At 41.0% G+C, this 21,422-nt stretch overlaps 1 protein-coding gene across 1 annotated transcript in view; it reads left to right on the top strand.

Moving 5' to 3' along the window:
• The first annotated feature begins 291 nt into the window (after positions 1-291).
• Positions 292-21,422, top strand: part of CEP135 (centrosomal protein 135) — a 2,183,066-nt gene continuing 2,161,935 nt past the window's right edge. The window contains 1 exon segment of the mRNA XM_044062480.1: positions 292-446. Coding sequence (XP_043918415.1) covers positions 334-446 — 113 coding nt within the window. The 5' untranslated portion in view covers positions 292-333.

Here is a 21,422-nt window from a genome sequence, read left to right on the forward strand (position 1 = left end):
ATATAGCTGATTGGCAAGATGATGTTTTCAGTTCTTTGTGTTTGGTTTGGGTATTACTAGAATTTTAGTGGACTGCTTGTTAGGATTGTGGCTTAGGATGTGGAGGCAGCCCTAGAGATATGAATCTAATTCTTTGTCATGGTCTGAGAAATAACTTTAAAAATGTGTGTTTATAAAACTGTTCTGCAGTGTAAAATATAACTGTATCAACTGTTGACATTTGGGCAAATTTGCTTAAAAAACGAGAGCTGCATCTTATAAGTTAAAGCCTTTTTTGTTATCAACAGGAGTTTAACTGCCAGTGCTAGGACTGCTGCTGGCACAGTATTCACTATGACTAGTACTGCAGAGAGAAAATTTATCAACCTTCGAAAAAGATTGGACCAGCTAGGCTATAGGCAGCCACTTGGAATAGAGTCCTTGCCATTGGTGGAGAAGCTATTCAGGTAAAAAAAAAAAAAAATGGATATAATGACTTTGCTACATCAGTCTAAGTAATTGTTGATTAACTGTATAATTTATTGTACATATTGTAAAATGTCTACCTTACAAGGGTCATGCCGAAATCTTCACTATTCTGAAATTATTTTAATGCTGTCTTCTTAATGTCAACATTACAATAGTCTTAGAGGTTCAGCACCTAAATATGGATTTGAGGGTAGTACTTAAATCCACATTCACTGAATCTACAACCACCAGTGTTGTTGCAGGTAGGCAAGTCACCTAGCAGTGCCCATTTCCCCAAATCTCTAAATGTGAAGTCTGATTGCTGCCTTGAGGAAAGGAGAGCTTCCCTAAACCCAATAATTCTACTATTGTGTTAACTTAAGTAGATAGTTTCCAAGAAAGTGTGCGAGTTAACAAAAATGGTCAACTCTTCCTGTTTTTGTCAAACTTCTGAGACTATTAGCAAGACTTGTAAAGGTACTGCGTTTATTTTTGTATACTGATGATGTTTTTCCATATCACTGTTGCAGTATCCATCACCTCTGGGATCTCTTGCTAAGGATAGCCCAACGTCTGGTCACTATACCAAAGCCTTTTTTGCATAGGGAGTGTTGTACATAAGACATATGCTCCCTGTGCAAGCAGAGGGCATGAAGGTGTGATGTATGTGCACTACCAGCTCAGAACTTTTTCACCAGTCCAAATGCTGTTAACTTATCACTGTCTGAACACTCTTCACTTTGCTGGTTATGCCGAGCTTACATTTTTCAAATAAGTACCCTGTTGTGGTTCTTTTCTTACATTGTTCAGTGGGTTACATGTCATGCAAGAAAGATAAATGTCAGTGTGGGAGGCAGATTCCCCATAAACACAGCCACAATAGGTGCCTGTTTTGCTTAGGTGCATCTTATGAGCATAATCAGTGTTCCATCTGTCAGGCTTTTGTACCCAAGACTTTCTTTAGCAACCTTTCTTCACTTTCCATTTACTGTGAGAACTCATGTCTAAAGCTTTTGGTCCGAAGTACCATGGCAGAATCTGCTCACCCCAAGGTACAGCCGCCACTTAAAAAGAAGGCCAAGAAATATAGGCCTGAGTCTGCTGCTCTTCACCCTCCACCAGACTTTTGTCAAGATGAGTGAGAACTCAAAGTGTAGTCCATTGTTGCCATCAGTTTCTTCTGCTGTGGCCTTCTCATAGGCAGGCATGGAACCTGGTTCTCAAATGCCCTCTTAGGTTTTGCAATGTTCTCTTCAGATGTTGAAGGGGAACCAAGGCTGATTAGTTCTGAGGGCCTACAGGGATTCATCAGATCCTCCTCGGGGAAGAGATGCCAGGTACCTTCATGGAGTCCAGGGAGGGGTCTGAACCTCCATGTTTTGTCAGAGTTGATGTCCCAGTGAAGAAAAGGCAGAAGACTAAACTTGTCTTGTCAGCCTCCAGGGATCCACAGATAGAATGTCAGGACTTTACTCAAGGCTTGTTCAATGCCTTGATAGCATTGAAGCTTCCTCAGGGGGGGTTTACTTTCTGAGCCTCCTTATTCCTCTACCCTTAAAAGGGCTAGGGATCTGGAGTCTTCTGAAAGGGATTCAGACTGAGGCTGACACCTTAGCCTATTCCTCTTGGTTGCCTTCATCTTTAGACTACGGTTCTGAGGAGGAGGAATCTGTCCATCCTGATTCTCCTTTGGAAGAGCTTTTCTTTGGTGACACAGTCCTGTGTATGATGGAGCATTTCAAATGTAGTTGCTCTCAACTATTGGATGTCCAGAAAAGGTATTATAGGTTGTTAAAAATGGACTCTCCTAAACCTTCAGCTGTCCTTTCTGTGTTATCCACTCTATTAGATACATTCTCTGTTGCTTCTCTGACACTGATTCTCAACCTGCGGCTCCTAAGAACCCTGATAGGTTCTACAAGACCTAATCCTAAAATCTGCTACCTCAATCCTTTTCCTTCTCTCCTACTTCAGACCCTCAGCAAACACGGTATTGATAAATGGTATCCGTTGACATAAGGTATTTTTGTTGTGATTTCTGTCCTTATTTTCACAACTAAAAAAAGTAGTGTATATATGTAATTATTGCTGATAAGAATTTTTTTTACTGTTTTTCTGGTTCCACAAATACTGCTATGATAACACTTTTTTTTTTTTACATTTCTGTATAATATCACTATTCTTGTGTTTATTAAGTGGAGCTTTTCTCCCTGGGCCTCCGCTGTAAATGGACCTCGTCCAGTCAGACCATCCCAGTTAACAAATAATAAATAAAAAAATAAAATAAATAAGGTGGTGGATGCCTGCAAGATGTCCTGCTATATCACTGTTGCAGTATTGTTCACCTTGGGGCTATCTTTGGCAGGAGATCCCTATGTCAGCCAGTATACCAATGTCTTTAGGTCTTGTATATGTCTTATGTCTCACGTATGTTCCCTGCATAGTATATAGGAAATAAAGGTGACCTATACGGACACAGTTACTCAGAACAATTTCTTTGCCACCAGTCCGAACACCATTGATTGTTGGTCTGAACGCCCTTTATTGTGCTGGTACCTAGTTGTCAGATAAATGCTCCTTTGGGATCTTTTTTCTTTCTTACTGTTGGTCTTATTTTCTTTTTTATTACCTGGAGTTCGTCGTCAAAGAAGGGAAGATGTCTGTGAGGGAGGCAGATTCCCCAGAAGGATAGTCACAAACAGTGTCTCTTTTGTTTGGGTGCTTCCCACTGCCATGCTTCATGTAGTATTTGTAAGGCATTTGTGCCTAAGATTCTTAGACTCCTAGAAGTCGGTAGTCTTCCCTGGCCAGCTGTCTCAATAACCGGTGGCTTAAACAGTTGGTTCACGGTAGTATGACTGAATCAGTTAACCTTGAGGTACTACAGTTAAGCAAGAAGGCGGTCAAGGAGTCTTGGCTAGATTCTTCTGGCTGCTCATCCTCCAACAGACATCTGTAGAAGTGGGTGATAGCTCTGTAGGTTGTCCAGTGTCAACTTCAGATTCTTCTGTCATGACACCTTCAGAGGCCGGCATGGATCCTTCCTTTTGCATGTCCTTTGAGGCTTTGCAGGTGTCTCTTCTAGATGTTGAGTGGGAACCATTGTAGAATATCTTTTAGGGCCCTAGAGGGATTCTGCAGATTCTGGTCAGGGAAGAGGTTCTGGGTACTCTTATTGAGTCTTTTCAGGAAGTTCTCAGTACGAACACCAGTCCAAGGAAAAAAAGGTGTCTATATTACCAGAGCTAAAGTCCTTTTGAGCAAATACCAAAACACTGACACGTATTGTGTGAACCACAAGAATACCGAACGCACTAAATTGCGAAATTTTAAATCTCGAACTGTCATAGTCGGCCAACCCCACCACCCGTTACATACTACCTACCCAAACAAAATAAATAAACCACATACATACACTAACCAAACCCTCCTTCTGACCCTACACTAAACCCCACATACACAACTATCTATGCACTATCCATAACCCCTCCCTAACCCTAAGGTCTGTAATTACTGCACACTTCCCCTACAAAAATATACTCAAAATAAATAATCCACATACATACACTTAACAAAACCCTACTTCTAACCCTACACTAAATCTTATATACCTTACCTATCTATGCATTTACCTTAACCCGCACCCTAACGCTAAGGTCCGTAACTATTGCACACTTACCTTATGGAGCTATACCACAGGCAGGCCAACCATGGTAATTCGACATTTCCAAATTTGCGGTTTTGGATGTTCGCTGTAATGCCGGTTTGTGTAATACGTGTCGACGTTTACAGATTCGCTTAAACGGACTTTCGCTGTCGTAATAGGGACCCGAAAAAAGAGGTAACCTGTTTATCCAGAAGAGAAAAGAGCCAGGGGGAAGCAGGCAGGGAGTGAATACTGCAACAGTGAAGGGGAGGACATCTACCGTTAGTCAGATCTTGCACAACTGTACTGTGTCCTTCCAGTTCATTATTGCAGTATTCTTTATGCAAGGGAGAATGCAAAAGCTCAGGAAGAAGAGAGGGAAGAGGATGGACCAACAGAGCTCTTCAGAAACCCATGGAAAATCACCCTAGCAAATCCAGGTCGAGCTCTGGAAATCACTCCCAACTTAGTGCTTGGGAAACATATGCACAGAAGACCAGGTAGCTGCCTCAAGGATAGAGTTAGTATCCAAAACCTTGAAAAAGGCACCCAAAAAAAGCCACAGCTCAATAGAATAAACCTTAATAGAAGGAAGGCTCATACCATGAAAGGAATAAAAAATAAAAAGAAATGGCTTTAGAAATCCAAGAAGAAATAGTTTTAGACATAGCCAAATCTAAAGACATAGGAAAATAGGAAACAAAGTGCTGATTAGGTTTCCAAAAAGTCTTAGTCTTAACCAAATAAAATCGGAGTTGTCCGTGAGAAGGTGCTGCACACATTGATGTGCACAAACAGAATGTGGAGAAGGGAAAAAAGTGGGCAGATGAACAGACTGGTTACGAGGCAACTCATTCACCACCTTGGGCATAAAAATATTAGTACAAAGGGACACCCTACCCTTATGGAACACTAAAAAAGGAGGGCAAGACAGAAGTAAGGGCTAACACAAGTAGTCTTCCAAGAACAATGCTGTAAGGAAGCTGAAGCAACAGGTTCAAAAGGAGCCTGGGTCAATTTTTTTAATCCAAAATTAAGTTCCAGGGAAGACTAGCAGGCTTCTTGGGAGACCTGATGTGAAGGGATGCCTTTAAGAAATTTTTGCTTCAAATCTAAAAGCTAAAGGATTTGATAAAGGCAGACGAGCTAAGATAGGTTCATAGGTTGGTACTAGGCTGTCGGCCCTAGGGCCTACACAAGCCTAGCCATAACAATTCCCTGGCTATTTCTTCCCACACATAGGTTCATAGGTAGGTACTAGCTATCTGCCCAAGGACCTACGTAAGCCTAGCCAGCAAGGTACCATAGCTTACGCCACCCAAGAAAGTTATTTTCCTGTGCCACTGTCCAGCAGAAACACAGAAGTGATCCCCGGGGTGTATTTACTTCCCTGGACCCCTGCCTAGCAGGGCGACTGACGTGATCCCTGGGGTGAATTTCCTTTCTCCCATCCAATCATCAAGGTTACTTTTGGAGAGATGAACAAAAAAAGCCAGCACCTTGGAAGAATGAAGCATCCACATTTATTGGACCCAGACTGGTTTCAGCATAAAGCTTTCATCAGTGGTACATCTTTGATAGCAGTTCAAACCCTGCAATAAATACCTGACCCAATTAAATGTCCATGACATCATTTCCTGTTCAAAATAAAACAAAAGTTGTTGATACCAAAACCTAGGCACAAAAAATCATATTCAACCACATAAAAAGTTAATAGAACCTATAATGCACTTGTACTTGTGATTGATAAGTACCATATATAATTCACTGTTAGAAAATTATGGTGCTGTATGCACCATGTATTAAGTCCAGCCTAGTGGTATCCAACACATGATGGGAAGGGAAAATTATTATAATTTATCATTTAATCCATGTGGAAAAAGACCACCCAGTTTTACAATCCATTTCCTTTCCTTCATGTTTAATATATTATGCCACCCTGTTTTAAAGGATCTATTGCCTGACATGTTGTCAATGACTGTAAAAAAGAATTTTGCTGTATGGTTAATCAGTGAATGTCTGTAGAGAGCGTTGGTGGCTCTGGCATTCCTAATGTCCCCTAAATATTCTGACATTCGAAATCTGAATTGTCTAGAAGTTTGGCCCACATAAAAAGCTTGACAAGTGCAAGTAGCCAAATATATGACCCAGTCTGTTCCACAGCTGGCTAAGCAGTTGATGTTATACAATCGTCCAGTATTTTTGCTGGTAAAAGTTTTGGTTTTGAAAACATGTTTACAAAATGTACAATATCCACAAGGGTAAGAACCAACCAATTTCTCCCCTGTAAGAGTGGTTTGGTGATGTGTTGCATCCTAATGCATAATTTTTTGTAGTGAGAAAAATGGGAACCCAAAATTTTTCCCTGCCTATAAGAAATTAAGCATTTATCCCCCAAGATGTCATCCAATTGTGTGTTTGTCTTCAAAATATTCCAATGTTTATCAATGATATCAACAAGATGTGCTGTATTTCTGCCAAATGTAGTGACCAACCTCAAGGTGTCCTTGTTATCCTTCCTGGGGTGATGTTTATATTCTAATAGGGTGTCCCTGAATTGATTTTTTGCCCATTGCATTGTCAAGTTGACATTCTGTTTGCCATATCCCCTAGCTAAAAATTTATTGGCCAAATCATGATGGGAATGTGTGAGATCCTGCTGTGAAGAGCAGATTCTCTTCAAACGCAGGAGCTGAGATTTTGGAATGTTGTTAATAGTATGTTTGGGGTGGAGACTGGTGGCATGTAACAGGCTGTTGTATTGTGGATATTTCTGGAAAACAGTAGTACGTAACGTGTTGCCTGCTTGACACTGTAGATGAACATCCAGAAAGTGGATCTCATTAGGGTGATGACTGACGGTAAATTCAGCCCCCCATTTATTTCTGTTGAGATATTCAATGAATTCCTCCAGATATTCACTGCCCCCTTTCCATACAAGCCAACAGTCGTCCAGATGTCTCCATATGTCTGTCAGGCATATACAAATTGTGTAATTCATTGTATATGATATGCTCCTTTACATATCCCATGTATAGATGCCGCCATTGCTGTACCTTGAATTTGCCAGTAGCACTCATGTTGAAAATAGAAGACATTTTTAGTAAGGACATGCTCGGCCATACAAATGAGCAGTGTGTTGAAACCCGGGCTGTAGATGTTAATCTTGTTTAACCAAAATTCTAATGCTGTTAATCCAGCCCAGTGTGGGATACTGGTGTAGAGTGATTTGACATCCAGGGTACACATCAACCAATGCAGTTCCAGTTGAGACTCAAACAATTTGTAAGAATTCTGTAGTGTCTTTTAATCTGGCTCTGATATATGGTAAAAGTGGTTTCAAATTTTCAGTCAAGAATGCCGACAAAGGCTCTGTGAGGGAGCATATGCCCGAAACAATAGGTCTGCCTGGTGGTGTGTTTAAAGATTTGTGAATTTTGGGCAGTAAATACAAATATTGTTTTCCAGGATCATTGTCTATTAGTTGTTTGGTTTTGACACTGATAATTCCCTCCTCAACTGCTTCCTGTAAAAAATTGTCGATTTCCTTTTTGAAGTTTGGAGTTGGGTCTGTGGGCATGTTCATATAATGCTGAGGTTAGACAATTGTCTACTTCCCTCAGCCCAGTAATAACTGGAATCCATGACCACCACCGCCCCACCCTTATCTGCTGGAAGAATGGAAATGTCGGTGTTAGCCCTAAGATCCATTAGAGCCTTTTCTTCTGTCTTTGTTAAATTATGTCTGATAATATTGAGGGAGCCTAGATGGTAATTTTTGTGTCTTTCGGCTTTTCCCGGTTAGGGGTCGCCACAGCGGAACTCAGGTCCGCTAATGATTGGTAGTGGATTTTTGCATACTGGGTTACTAGCCCTGACGCACAACCTTCAACAAAGGCACGCCCCATTCACGTATGCCTCCACACAGAAGACGCTCTAGCTGAGAATCGAACGGGACAACGTCTTGCTATGAGGCGACAACGCTACCGCAGCACCACCACCGCAATCCTTAATCACTGCTTGTTGGAAAATTGCAACATGTTTGTCCATGGGTGAACTGAAGTTAGATTTGTGAAATCTAAATTCAGTAGATCTTTGAGATTGATCCTGTTGGCCAAAAAACAATTTAAGATTAATCTTTCTACAAAAAGATAATGTCAGATACAAAAATGCTTTCATCCACAAAAAAAAAAAAAAAACGGGATAAAACCAAGACCTTTATTTAACAATGTTTCCTCTTCAGATGTTAAAACATGTTTGGAAATGTTATGCACATTTGAACATTCAGGATTTATTTCACTATTGATTGGAAAAGATCCTCTATGGTTTTTACCCTATGTTTACATCCACCCCTGTGCCTCCTACCCTTAAAGGGTATTCAGGACCACGGCCCCTCTTGGAATCAGGGGAATCACTAATGTATGTGAATTCGGTGTCAGTTGTGGAGGGATTACTCCCCCGAGGTTGTGGTATGTAATGTACCTTTTTAATACATGGTGCATAGAGCATCATAATTTTCTAACAGTGAATTATATATGGTACTTATTAATCACAAGTACAAGTGCATTATAGGTTCTATTAACTTTTTATGAGGTTGAATATGAATTTTTGTGCCTAGGTTTTGGTATCACAACAACTTTGTTTCATTTTGAACAGGAAATGATGTCATGGACATTTAATTGGGTCAGGTATTTATTGCAGGGTTTGAACTGCTATCTGAGATGTACCACTGATGAAAGCTTTATGCTGAAACCGGTCTGGCTCCAATAAACGTGGATGCTTCATTCTTCCAAGGTGCTGGCTTTTTTTGTTCATGTTTACCAGGTTTGTTTGGCCTGTGCACCTACCGTACTTGCTAGCCTGCCTCTTCTTGACTCCTTTTGGAGAGAGCCAAAGAGGCGCTCTGACATGTATGTGCAGTCTCTACCAGAGTCTGGGGAGTCTCTGGGTCAGGAACCTATCCCTTCAGCATGTTTTGTTTATTATGATAAGGCTTAGATCCCTGGAGCGTGTGGCTCTGAGGGGATTGGGATTTCTTGAAGTGTAGCATGTCCAACAGCTCTGGGTTTGACATGGCCTTGTATGTTAAGCAGAGATCGCCTCTAAGTAGACGATATGCGACATGGAGTTTAAGGCAGTCAGCATAGGGCATCTGCTTTAGGCCTGTGATTCTTTTAGTGAGGTATTTCTGGGGCCTTTCCAATTGTTGCAGATATCTTGAGAGGTACATACCAAATGGGGCATTTTATTCTATAATGGGTCTAATGAGGGATGAGTACAGTGGGACAATGACCTCCATTTTTCTGGATGAAAAGCCTTTAGTGATGAGGTGTGTTACATAGAAGGTTTTCCAGACTGTTGTGGCGATGTGGTTATCGAAGGTGAGACACTGTCCACCTGTGTCCCTAAATCTCTTATCACACTTTAAGTGTACTGCCACCTATGTTGGTAATTCATGGGTACATATTTTTTCCCAAAGGGGATAACTATACTTTTCTTGGGATTGAGCTTGAGCCCATGGCTCTGGCACCAAGCATCTGTTTCTGTAAGGCCCTTTTGTACAGTATCCACATAATTTGGGGATTCAATAATGGCTCCCAGTTTGCAGTCATTTGTGAACTTTGTTAACCAGAGTCCCTTAGTGTTGGCCTGTACTTCAGAGAAGTAGATGCCAAACAAGAGCGGTCCCAGGACTTGAACCCTGAGGTACTCCACTTGTCTGGAGCTGGATTTGGAGTCAGCTACTTTTACAGTGTGGGTTCTGTCAGTAAGCCTTTTGGCAACCCTTCGAGTGATGTAGGGATTAATGCCCAGCTTAGTAAGTTTATCTATGATTCCAGAGTGGGGGATGGTGTCAAAGGCCTTGGCGAAGTCCCGATAGGCTGTGTGGGACTGCCTTACCCTCGTCCACGGCTCTGGAGACTGATTCGAAGAAGTCAGTCAGGTTCAGGAGACAAGATCGTCCCTTCACGAACCCAAACTGGGTGGGGTCCAGTGTTTGAAGGTTGCCAATCTCTTTGTTTATAAGTTCCATGATAATACATTCCATGGCCTTGCAGATCAGGCTCGTCGGACTAATGGGGCGGTAGTTCCCGAGATTCAAAGTGGATCCCCCCTTGTGGAGTGAGTTAACTGTAGCTGTGCGCTACTCAGTGGGCACGAAGCCTGAGGTGAGGGTATGATTAAACCTGACACTTAGGTGAGGTGCCAGTTCATTTTGTAGTTCATGTAGTACACAGCCCGGGATGTCATCTAGTCCCATGGATGCTGTATTCTTAGCTTTGGAGAGTGCATTTTTTACCTGTGTGGCCATTATTACCAGAATTTGGCAATCTTCAGGTATTGAGATGGGCCGTTTAGGGGGTGGGGCAGTGAAGTTGGCTGATAAGTGGGCCTTAACAGAAGAATAAGTGAACCCATCTCTGAGCAGTTCACACAGATAATAGAGAACTAAAGAACATGCACAAAGATTGGATCCAGGTTATGAGAAAGATACCTAACAGAAAACCCCTTCCATTTGGAAAAGTAGGGATGTTCTTCATCTCACATTGCTGCAGTCCTTACATATGGGTAGTCCAAACTGACATCAGGACGTCAGGGTACAAAAGCGCGATCCGGCCCTTTTCTTGCCTCAGTGTTTTGCCGGATGTCAGAAAAGTGAATAACTGTATTAAACAGATACGCATAGGGATTATCATTCTTTGTGTATTCCTTGTTTGGGGCCTGAGCACGACGTTGTTGGTTGTCGTTTTGTGCTAGGTTCAATAAGTTAGATTGTGCTAGGCTGGTCTTTGGGAAGCGGTGCAATTATAATATGCCGGGATCGGATTCGCCGCTTCTAGATGAGTCAGTCCGTTCAGGGCGCGGTTTCTAGAGAGGTCAGTGGAACCTCTCTGGAGTCTCAGGGGAGACTTTGATTTTGCAGGAGGTGGGTTACTGTACTCCCCTCCCTTCCTAGGGTGGTTAGGCCTTCTACTTCTGTTTCCAAGGCTTATCCCAGAGGCAGGCCAGCAGCAGGGTCTGTGCCTAGATTTGATTACTCTGATTAGAGGTTCCTTGCCCCTCCTGATAAGAGGCCTAGGGTGGAGCCAGAGTTGGGAAGTTTTGAGCAGGCTGATGTTTCAGAGTCTTCAGCTGAAGACTTGCAGGAGTACTTATTCTGATTCTGATGCAGATGATTCCACTCCTTCTGCTTCTCCTCCAGAGGATTTTTCTTTTTCAGAGACACTTCATTCTATGAGGGAACATTTTAAGTGGGAAGGTCAGGACTTCTCTGATTCTAGGAAAAGGCTTAGGGAGTTTTTGTTACTCCCAGCATAGGCCCTTGGCTATACCTCCTGTTCTGGATGTTGTGGAAGATGTGTTTGCAGAGGCTTCTCTTAATCCTGATTCTCTTCCTCCTGCTCCTGTTAAACCGGATAGGTATTACAGGGTGCCTGAGGCTCATAAATATCTTTATAAGAGTCTCGGTTGTAAAAATCGTTCCTCTAGATTCATATGTTGAAATATCAAAACTTTCTTCTTTCTCAAGAAGGCATTGAGTGTAAAGAATTACAAGATTTGGTGCATGTCTCTGAACAGGTGGGTAAGCATTCATTACAGTGTGGTTTTGATGCTGTGCAGGGTGGCTGCCACTGGCTCAGTTCTTCGCAGGCACGCCTGGCTGAAGGATCAGAATTTATCTGACCATGTTAAGACAAGGATTTTGGATGCTCCTTTGCAGTCTGATGTGTTGTTTGGTTCACCTGTGGAGTCAGTCTTGAAGAAAATGGAAGACAAGGCTAAGTCTATGCAGGGTGTGAAAGATTTTTGCAAGTTCAGGTTTAGTAGGAATTGGCCTGCTAAGGGTGGGCGTATCGTAGATCTAGGCGTGGTAGGGGCAGAGCTCAGAGTTCTTTCAGGCCTAGAACATTTCAGCTGCGAGATCGTTCCTGCCTGGCAGCACCTTTGGGAGGAAGGTTAGCACTCTTCAAGGAAAATTGGATGTTGATTACCCAGGACAAATGGGTATTGGATATCATACACCAGGGTTACAAGTTTTATTTCCTCCTCAGCAAAGACTAGAGGCTTTTATTCTCGCCTGTTTCTAGTACCAAATTATCTATCCTCAACACATATCTGGACATTCCCAAGTTCAGATCACTGGATGGTGACTCTGGATCTCAAGGAGGCTTACCTTCATGTTCCTATCAGGCCCAGTTGCAGGAAGTATCTGCGTTTTCGGGCTGGGACTTCACATTATCAGTTCTCTGCATTGCCCTTTGGCTTATCTATGGCTCCAGTGGTAGCTTTCTTCAGGCTAAGAGGAATACAGATCTATCCTTATTTGGACGAATTGCCTGATTCTGGCCCAAGAAAGGGCGAACTTCTTCATCATTTACAGTATGTGATGGCAGTGTTAAGATGCCTGGGGTATTCTGTGAGCGAAATAAAGTCCAGTCTAGTACCCTCTCAGGACATGTGCTTTCTGGGTGTGACTGAATACAGCATCCCAGATGGCCTTTTGACCCCGGACAAACAAAAGAATCTTTCTTTACTTCCACCAGTTGTCTCATCAGTCCAGGCTGACTGCAAGGACAGTCCACATCTACATATCAACTTGAAGGAGATGTTAGCAGTCCAATTTGCATTGATAGCTTTCAAGGATTTTTTCTTTTCAGGGCACTCTATGCAGACAAGCAATGATTTTGTGGGAGACTGAGGTTGACAGTGTTATGGGGAACTCAGACATAGATCTTGTTCGCTTCTCCCACTAATTTACCAGCTGCCAAAGTTTTGCACAAAAGTTTCATCCCAAAGGTACTGCTGAAGGTCAGACACAAGGACAAGCCAAACATGATTTTAATCCAGACAAACTTCATTCTCTACATCTGACAGCTGCATATTCTGTTTTAAACCCTGAGGGTCTCTAGCTTCCACAACAAGTTTTTGAATGTTTTTTTGGAGGCCAGAAGGCCTAGTACAAGGAAAGGAGATTTTTTTTTGGAGAGTAGCAAAGACTTTGATGTTTTACTGAGTTATTGGACAAAGGTTTGTCCTTCTCTCTTAATAAGTTCATGCTGCAGCAATCTCTGCTCACTATGACTGTGACCAGAGCTCCTACTCCTGCTTGGGATCTCAATTTTGTGTTGGAGAAACTCACTCTACAACCTTTGAGAGCCTGCAGCATCAGCTTGAAAATATTTATCTCAGAAGGGTTTCTGAATTACAGGCCCTTATGGCAGTTGAGCCTTTTTAAATTTCCCACAAGGGATAGGGTGTTTTAGCGCATTAACCCTTCTTCTTTTATGCCCAGCGGTTTCTTTCTTTAAACCAAATAAAGGGGAAAAGATTTTGCACTTTTGGATATTCACAGACAGTTGTGATTATTATTTGAAAGGGTTCAGGCAGGGTCAGTGCAGTCTTCAGTTGTTTTTTTTTTTTTTGCTTTGGTTCTCAGGGCAAACCTGTTTCAAAACAAACTATTTGGATTTGCCATCATGGTAAGGAGATTCCCAGCTGGGATTGCCTCATTCCACTAGGGACTAAAGATATTTTGGAAGCAGCTACTTGGAGTTCAGTGCATACTTTCTCTAAGCACTACCACCTTCCACTACTCTAAATCTAGGGGGCTGATTTTTGCAACTGCATTTTACAAGGCAGCAGCTCTCCTAATGCTTTATAGTTTTGCCATCCTCCTCCTTACCTCTGCCCTCCTTCCCCTGTTGTTGAAGGTGGTGTGGTGGTTTTTGTTGTGTATATATTAAATATATGTAACGGTGGTTGTGGGTGTTGGGTTTTTTTGGTTTTTGCTTTTTGTTGTCTTGTTGTTAGGGCTCTGGGGCTGGGGAAGAAAAGAGAAACGAAATGGCGTCGGTCTGTACTTTTCCTAGCAGTGGGTTTCTTGGCCTCCTGCAGTACCCTAAGCACGTCTTTAAAAAAAAAAAAAAAAAAAAAAAAAAAGGCATCTATGTGGAATTAAAATCCTGTCTTCCACAGTGTCATTTGAAGAGTGGACAGGTGGGGATGGATGAGATCCCTTGTCTTGTCTGAGTAGTTCCACCCTGTGAAGTAACTTGTGATGATTGCCCTTGGCTAAATGCAGAAGAGGGAACCAATGCTGTGTCGGACAAAAGGGAGGCACCAACAAGATTTTTGGGAGCATCCTGTTGCATTTTAAATAGGGCGTTTGGAATGAGGGGAAGGGAGAAAATGCATAAAGAAACATCCCCTTCCAAGAAAGTGTGTGTGTCCATCTTCAAAACCACAAGACCTGGGACTCTGGCACAAAAGAGAGGAAGTTCTCTGTTAAGAGAGAAGTACCCCACTGGTGAAAAATGTCCATAAACGCATCCCTGTGAAGCATCCACACGTGGGATTGAGTTGTGGACCTGCTTAGACAGTCTGCCATAATGTTTTAACTTGAGGGAATATAAACTGCCACGTAATACTAGATAGCTAGTTTCCACACTAGGAGTGCCAACAAGCAAAGAAGATAAGTTCTTGTCCCCCCCCCCCCCCGTTTGTTGACATACCACATCGCTATGGTATTGTTTGTAAACACCTTGAGAGGTCCTGGGGAGAAGAGGATGAAAGGTCTGAAGAGCTGTCATTTCTTTGACATTGATGTTTTTTTGTTAAGGTGAACAGACTCCCTGTACCTTTAGGGAGCCGAAGGTTGCTCCCATTCCATACCCAAAGTGTCTGTGAACAGCTCCTAAGATGGAAGAGGTGGTCAAAAAGGGTGCCTTGGATTGAGAGTCAACTGCTGAATCCAGCTTAAGACCTGGAAGAAGAGGAACTAAGAAATCGAAGGGATGAGAATGCTGAAGCTAACCTGACTTTTGAAACCACTGAAGCTTTCTCGTGTGGAGCTTGGCAAAGGGAAGCATTGGAATGGTGAAAGCCATGAACGCCAGAGCTCTCAGAAATTCCCTGCTGTTACTGAAGCCAGAGGAAGAAGGGACTGAAAGAAAGAAATGACAGGGCCTTGGGAGGAGGCAGGGATGCCAGCATTCAAACAGTCTGGATTCTGCATCCCAAAAAGACATGATTCTGTGAAAGAGTCAGAAAGGACTTTCTGAAATTTATAGGGAACCCCAGGCATGGCAGAAAGGAGATGGCCAAATGATTTTGCAGTAATATCTCTAGAGGGGATGCCTGAAACATGAGGTTCTCCAAGTAGAGAAAAAATTTACAAGTAGGGAAAAACTTGGATCCCCCTTAGCCTGCAAAAAACAATCACAGGAGATCGGCATTTGGTGAATAGCCTTGGGGGCAGTAGAAAAGCCAAAGGGCAAAGCAGAGAGCTGAAAATGCAAGAAAGCAAGAGAGACATGTAAAAAGTTCCTGAAAAGGGGACAGATAAGTATCTGAAGGTAAGCATCCGTGAAATCCAGAGACACTCAAAGTCCGAGAAAGAAGTAAAGGGATCAAGGTCTGAAGGGACAAGATTAAAAAAAATGGAATTTAGAAAGGTGTTTAGGTGAAAGAGATCCTTAACAGGTCTCCAAGTACCCTCTTTCCCGGGAACCAAAAACTTTCTGAAGTAGAACCCCTTCCCTCTTTTGGAAACTGGAACTTTTTGAATTGTTTCCTGAATCAAGAGATCCTGAAGCACCCATGGAAAGAAGACCAAGTGCTCTCGAGGGGGCTGAGAAATGCCCATAAAAGGAGAGGAGATTTCCAGACCCTAAAATACCCTATGCGGATAATGGACAGAACCCAGGAATCCTGAGTAGTCTTTAACCAGACAGGAAGGGATAGGGAGAGACTAAGTGAAAGAGAAGTGTGGATGAGAAGAACAGTGTAGTCAGATAGCACTTGGTTTGTCAGGAAAAGGAGATTTCTGAGTCGCAATAGTCTGGGTAGCTTTAGCAGGAAGAGCCCACTTCCCATCTGTTATATCCTTGGGGAGGGCAAGATTACCTACGATCAAAGGTGGGCTTATTAAGGTAATTTATCTCATATTTAGGCACGGGAGAAAACATGTTTAAGATGTTCATCGTGTTTCACTGTTGCATTCTTAACCAATGGGTTATCCGGCTCCCAGTAGCCCTCGATCAGCCAGAATACCAAAGGTAAGTAAATATGACATCAGCTGTCGTCTGTTGTAAAGGATGTCAGGACGTCCGATACAAAAGGAGGCAGCCGACGTCACTTCCTCAGTCTTCCTTGCCGCGGAGCCCGAAGCAGAAGCAAACTTTTTGCACGAGTGCCGGTTGGCAGTTTACCTTTTTAGTTTCCGACTACAAAGTCGAAGTCAACTACAGCTAAGTACCCCATTGGGGATACTCTTTTCTTTCCTTAACGAATGTCAGAAAAAGTTAATAATTGTCTTACATGTGGAAATCAGATTCCCCATAGAGATTTTCATTCCTATTGTATTATTTGTTTAGGCCTTAATCACAACATTCCTAATTGTGTTCTCTGTGCTTCCTTTAATCCGCGTACTATTCGTCGTCTGGCTAAGCATTTTGGAGTGTGGCCTAAGTTTGTCTATATGGAGTCCGCTGGTCTTCAGGCTTCAGATATCCCTAAGAAGTGTAAGGATAAGGACCGTGACAGGCTTTAGAGAGTCAAGTCTTCAGATGATGTCAAGTTGGCTGTCAGTCCTGCAGTAGCCAGTGAGGCACCCTTGCAGTCCGAGGATTTTCAACTACAGGCCTCGGTTAAGACCATTGCAGAGTCCCCTAGTCTTCCGGCTTCCATTTTGTCTTCTGACCTTCCACTTGTTGCTTCTTTAGCTGGATCCGGAGCCGCTAAGCTGGCTCCGGTGTCCGAGGCCTCCATTCTTTGTTTGGACAGCAGGCTGATAACCGACCTCTGCCACCACTTCGGCGGTTGCCAGGCCTCCCCGAGTCCTTTAGACTTGCAGTTAAATCTTCCAGTTGTAAGCCTGTGAAGAAATGGGCTCCAGTTTCCTCTCGTTCCCCTCAATCTCAAATGGTTAAAATGGCTAATGACCTTTTGACTCTTATTAGGGGTTCACAGCCTCCTCCTTCAAAAAGGGGTAGAGATGTCTCTCCTGAGGTTTTATCTTATTCAGGTTCTGATACTTCTAGCATTTCTTCTGACGAAGAGGATGGTTCTCAGGTTTTTTTTCTACTTCTGAGGATTCAGATGCAGAGAAATCCATTCCTTCGGATTCTCCTCCAGAGGATTTCTCTTTTGATGATACTTTGAATACTCTCAGGGAGCATTTTAAATGGGAAAGTCAGGATTATCCCCAGTCTAAGAAAAAGAATTAGGGAGTTTTTGGATTTGCCGCAGCATAAGCCTCTGGCTATTCCTCCAGTGTTGGAAGTGGTTGATTATGTTTTTCTGGAAAATTAAGAAAGTAAATGAGCCAAGAACAGCCAAATAAACCAAGAAAAGTGAAACAGAAGTTCCAAAATGCTTTAATAAGCACTATTGAAAACACTATTGAAACATAAAAAGAGTAGATGCTTTTGCACCTATTTTAGGTAAGGAAGAAAAAAACCCCCACAACCAAAGGGCAGGCATGCAGCTTTAAAGAGACAGGGTTAATTACCACCTTCAACGATCAATCAATCTTTTATTAGATATATATTTCAAAGGAAATGGTATAGTTTTCAAAATTTTCAGACCTTGAACATATTTTTGACAAAGAGTTAACCCATGAAGGAAAAGCATCAAAATTACTTGGAAGGGGGGGAAAGTCAAACATGTGCAAAATAGTAACAAATCTAAGAAAGGATTATACAAATGTGGGAGATGTAACATTGCACACATTTGAAAACAATTTTGGAAGCAAGAAACATGACCCTGCATTTGAATACCTATGTCAATTGCGCGACACCAAAGGCATCATATATTTGGCTGTTTGTAAAATGTCCCTCTCTTTCTACATTGGAAAAAAAAAGAAAAAGACAGAGAATATATGAACATTTATACGATGTTAAGGTGATGAATGAGAAAAATGCATTGAGTAAGCATTCAACTAAATGCAACACCACAGGTTACTCTTTCTTTGTATTAGAAGTGGTTCCTACTAATCCAAGAGGTGGAATGTGGGAAACACTCATTGAATACAAAGAATTGTACTGGCAACTTTTCTTAGATGCAAACCGTAATTTTGGGCTCAATGATATGGTATCATTGGCTCCGGTTTTGAAGATGAGAGCTGCAAAGCTTTAGTTCAAAAAGGGTTGTATATTGTTAGGTCTTTCTGCACACAATCACAAAAAATATATTTTTTCCTTGGAACTTTTAAATTCCTGGCTGTTTATTTTGTTGTAATTTACACTATGGCCACAAGATGGTGCTATGTTGCAATTTCAGATTCATAAGCTTTATTTATGCTTAATGCAGAAACTATTTTAAATTATTTTAAATGATGTTTACAAAAAGGTTTTTAAAAAAGTTTTCAAATAATTCATTATAAATGGGGAATAAAAGGTGAATGCATGTTTTTAGAGAAGCATATTTATTTTTGTGAAGGTGTTATGAACCAATTAGTTTTTATAATTAATTCGAACAAATGGTTTTAAATGATTGGTTAATTGATCTGTGATGAAATTTAAACAGCATATAAAAGCATTTATTTTTAAAAATGGATGTATAACTGGTGGATAATGCTATTGTGTTTTCTGTACCATACAGATCCAATCTTTGTTGTGGGAGTGTTTTCAATAGTGCTTATTAAAGCATTTTAACTTTTTGTTTCACTTTTCTTGGTTTATTTGGCTGTTCTTGGCTCATTTACTTTTCTTAGTTTACGTTATGGAGCCACAGATCTAGCTCCTAGGAGCTCTGAAACTGGAGAACTAAGGAAGTTAATTGGTTGCCTTGCTGACAACCGCTAGCCAGTCATTTGCTTCCCTTGCTGCCCTTACGCACTCGGGGAACCAGGAAGTGAATCAAGCAATGTTTTCCCAGTTGAAGAAGATTTAATCTGTGAAAACAGCTTGGATGGGTTGGAACACCAACAGCAACGGAGGAGAGGAATTTCGTGAGAGACCTAAAAGTCAGAGGAAACAGCACCATGTGTGCATGGAATGTTTCTACAGGTACACAGAAACTGTTTTCTGACTGCTTCAAAGCAAAATATAGCTTTGATTTACCAAACAAACACAGTAATACCAACTTTGGTACATTATTGAATGATTTAGAATTTTATTTGATCAAGTATAAAACACTTGAAATAGACAATGATTATCTTTGCATTTCTTTAAACATTTGTACTAAAGGCTTAAGGGTTTGCAAATACCTAACAATGTTATTGATGGGTCTGAATTTTGCACTGAACTTATTTCTATCTTCGATAATTGTGGTATGAATATTATGAAAGCTATATTACTAACAATGAAAGGTTAATGGGAAAAAGTTAGTGTTGACATTTGAGAAACCAACAAAGCCATTACAAATGATTTGTTGTATATTTGAGAAAAAATAAAAAATAAAAATTAGAATGTTTTCGATAAAGTTGATGCTAAATGTAAGGAGGTTCAGACCAGGAAAATAGGAAAATTAAAAGGGATCAAGAGGAATATAAAATAAAACACACTATCCTAGACCCAAAAATATTCACAGAAATGGCTATGTGAATTGGGGAGGCAGGAAACTATGAAGGTGAATAATATAAGATCAACAAGAACAATCCATAGGGACAGAAGAATATCCCCCACTAAGGAGATCAGAGAGGCTTATGCAACAAGGGAAGGTTTATTATAATTCAAAAAACTACAGGGGAGACCCATCAAGGTTGGAATTAGAAGGGGGGTATTACCAACAATCTGAACACCTGGACATTTAATGGATTTAACATGTACAATTACTCCAGTGTCAGCATAGACAAGAGTTGGTTTGATTTATTTTCGAAAGGCTTCACCTTTGTAAAACTGATATTTTTAAACTTTGATAGATATCAAGTTGTTCATCCGTAAAAAGAATTTTGCTTTTTTCAAAGATAAAACTCTTGACTACGACGGACAAGGTCTGAAGAAAGGAAAAGTACATTCAATCCCCACACACACACCCCAAGAATTTTGAACTATAAGTGGAACATGAAATCAGATCTCACCTGACAACAAGAACCTTTCACAAAAATACTCTAAGAGCTATCAGTGATAATCACAACCTTAGAGTCATGAAACCGGATAAGGGGAGTTATGGAAACAATCCAATATGAAGGAAAAATGTTGGACTTATTAAATGATTCAGACAAATACACTAGGGTGTCTATCAATGAAATTAATATAGCGTATAGAAAGATTCAGGTTCTACTATATGATATGTTAATGCAGGGTTCTATAGATCAAAACACTTACAAATTTTTGGTTGTTGACAAGCCAAAAATTCCCTGCATCTTTGGAATACCCAAAGTTCACAAAAATCCCTGCGACCCCCCCTCAGACCAATCGTGTCAGCAGAGGGATCAATAACAGCTCCTTTAGCTAAATTTGTCGACCACAAGATCAAGTATGTACTTGAGGGTTGTGACAATATTCTAAAGGACTCCTGGGACTTGTTGAGAAGAATCAAACCTTCCCTATACAGTGAGAATACTTCATTTGGAACCATGGATGTTATAGACCTATTTGGTTGTATCCCACATGATTTAGGTTTATCTTGGTTTGAAGAAAAATTAATAGGAAGTAAAAAATTGACACATATTGACTTTACTAACACTTTGACATTGATGGAAATAGTATTAAAAAACAATTTCATCTATTTTCAAACAAGAAAAGCACACTGTGCACCTGCTTATGCAAACATCATTATGGCCTTTTGGAAGAAAACTTTTTCTCCTTATCTCCTTGTTTAATGAATGCTCCCTTTACAGCTCTTTTAGATTTGTGTTTTTTGGAAGGGTAGCAAAGAAAATTTCAACAATCTTTTGATGTATGTAAATAATACTTCGACTTTTTTGACATTTACTAGTAACTTTGATGAACAGGAACTGAAATATTTAGATGTTCATATAGAGAAGAAAGAATTTTAGGAAAGAAACCTTCTCTAACTCTTATTTGCATTTTACCAGTTGCCATCCCCCCACCAGAAGAAAGGGGTAGTGAAAGGGCAATTGGTTAGGTCCAGCAGAATGACCTCTGACAACAAGGTCTTTCTAGATGAAACTAATGTTTTAAGGGGCCTTTTCATTCAGAGAAGGTATCCTTTGGAAATGTTCAACAAAGTTCTTGAAGAAGTCAGCATAAAAAGAGTAGATGCTTTTGCACCTATTTTAGGTAAGGAAGAAAAACTGACCCACAACGGTTAATTACCACCTTCAACGAACAATCAGCCTTTATTAAGAATATATTTTCAAGGGAATGGTATAGTTTTTCAAAATTTTCAGACCTTGAACATATTTTTGACAAAGAGTTAA

Source organism: Protopterus annectens, chromosome 2.part1 (genome assembly GCF_019279795.1).
Source record: "Protopterus annectens isolate FY-2018-M chromosome 2.part1, PAN1.0, whole genome shotgun sequence".
NCBI lineage: Eukaryota > Metazoa > Chordata > Ceratodontiformes > Protopteridae > Protopterus > Protopterus annectens.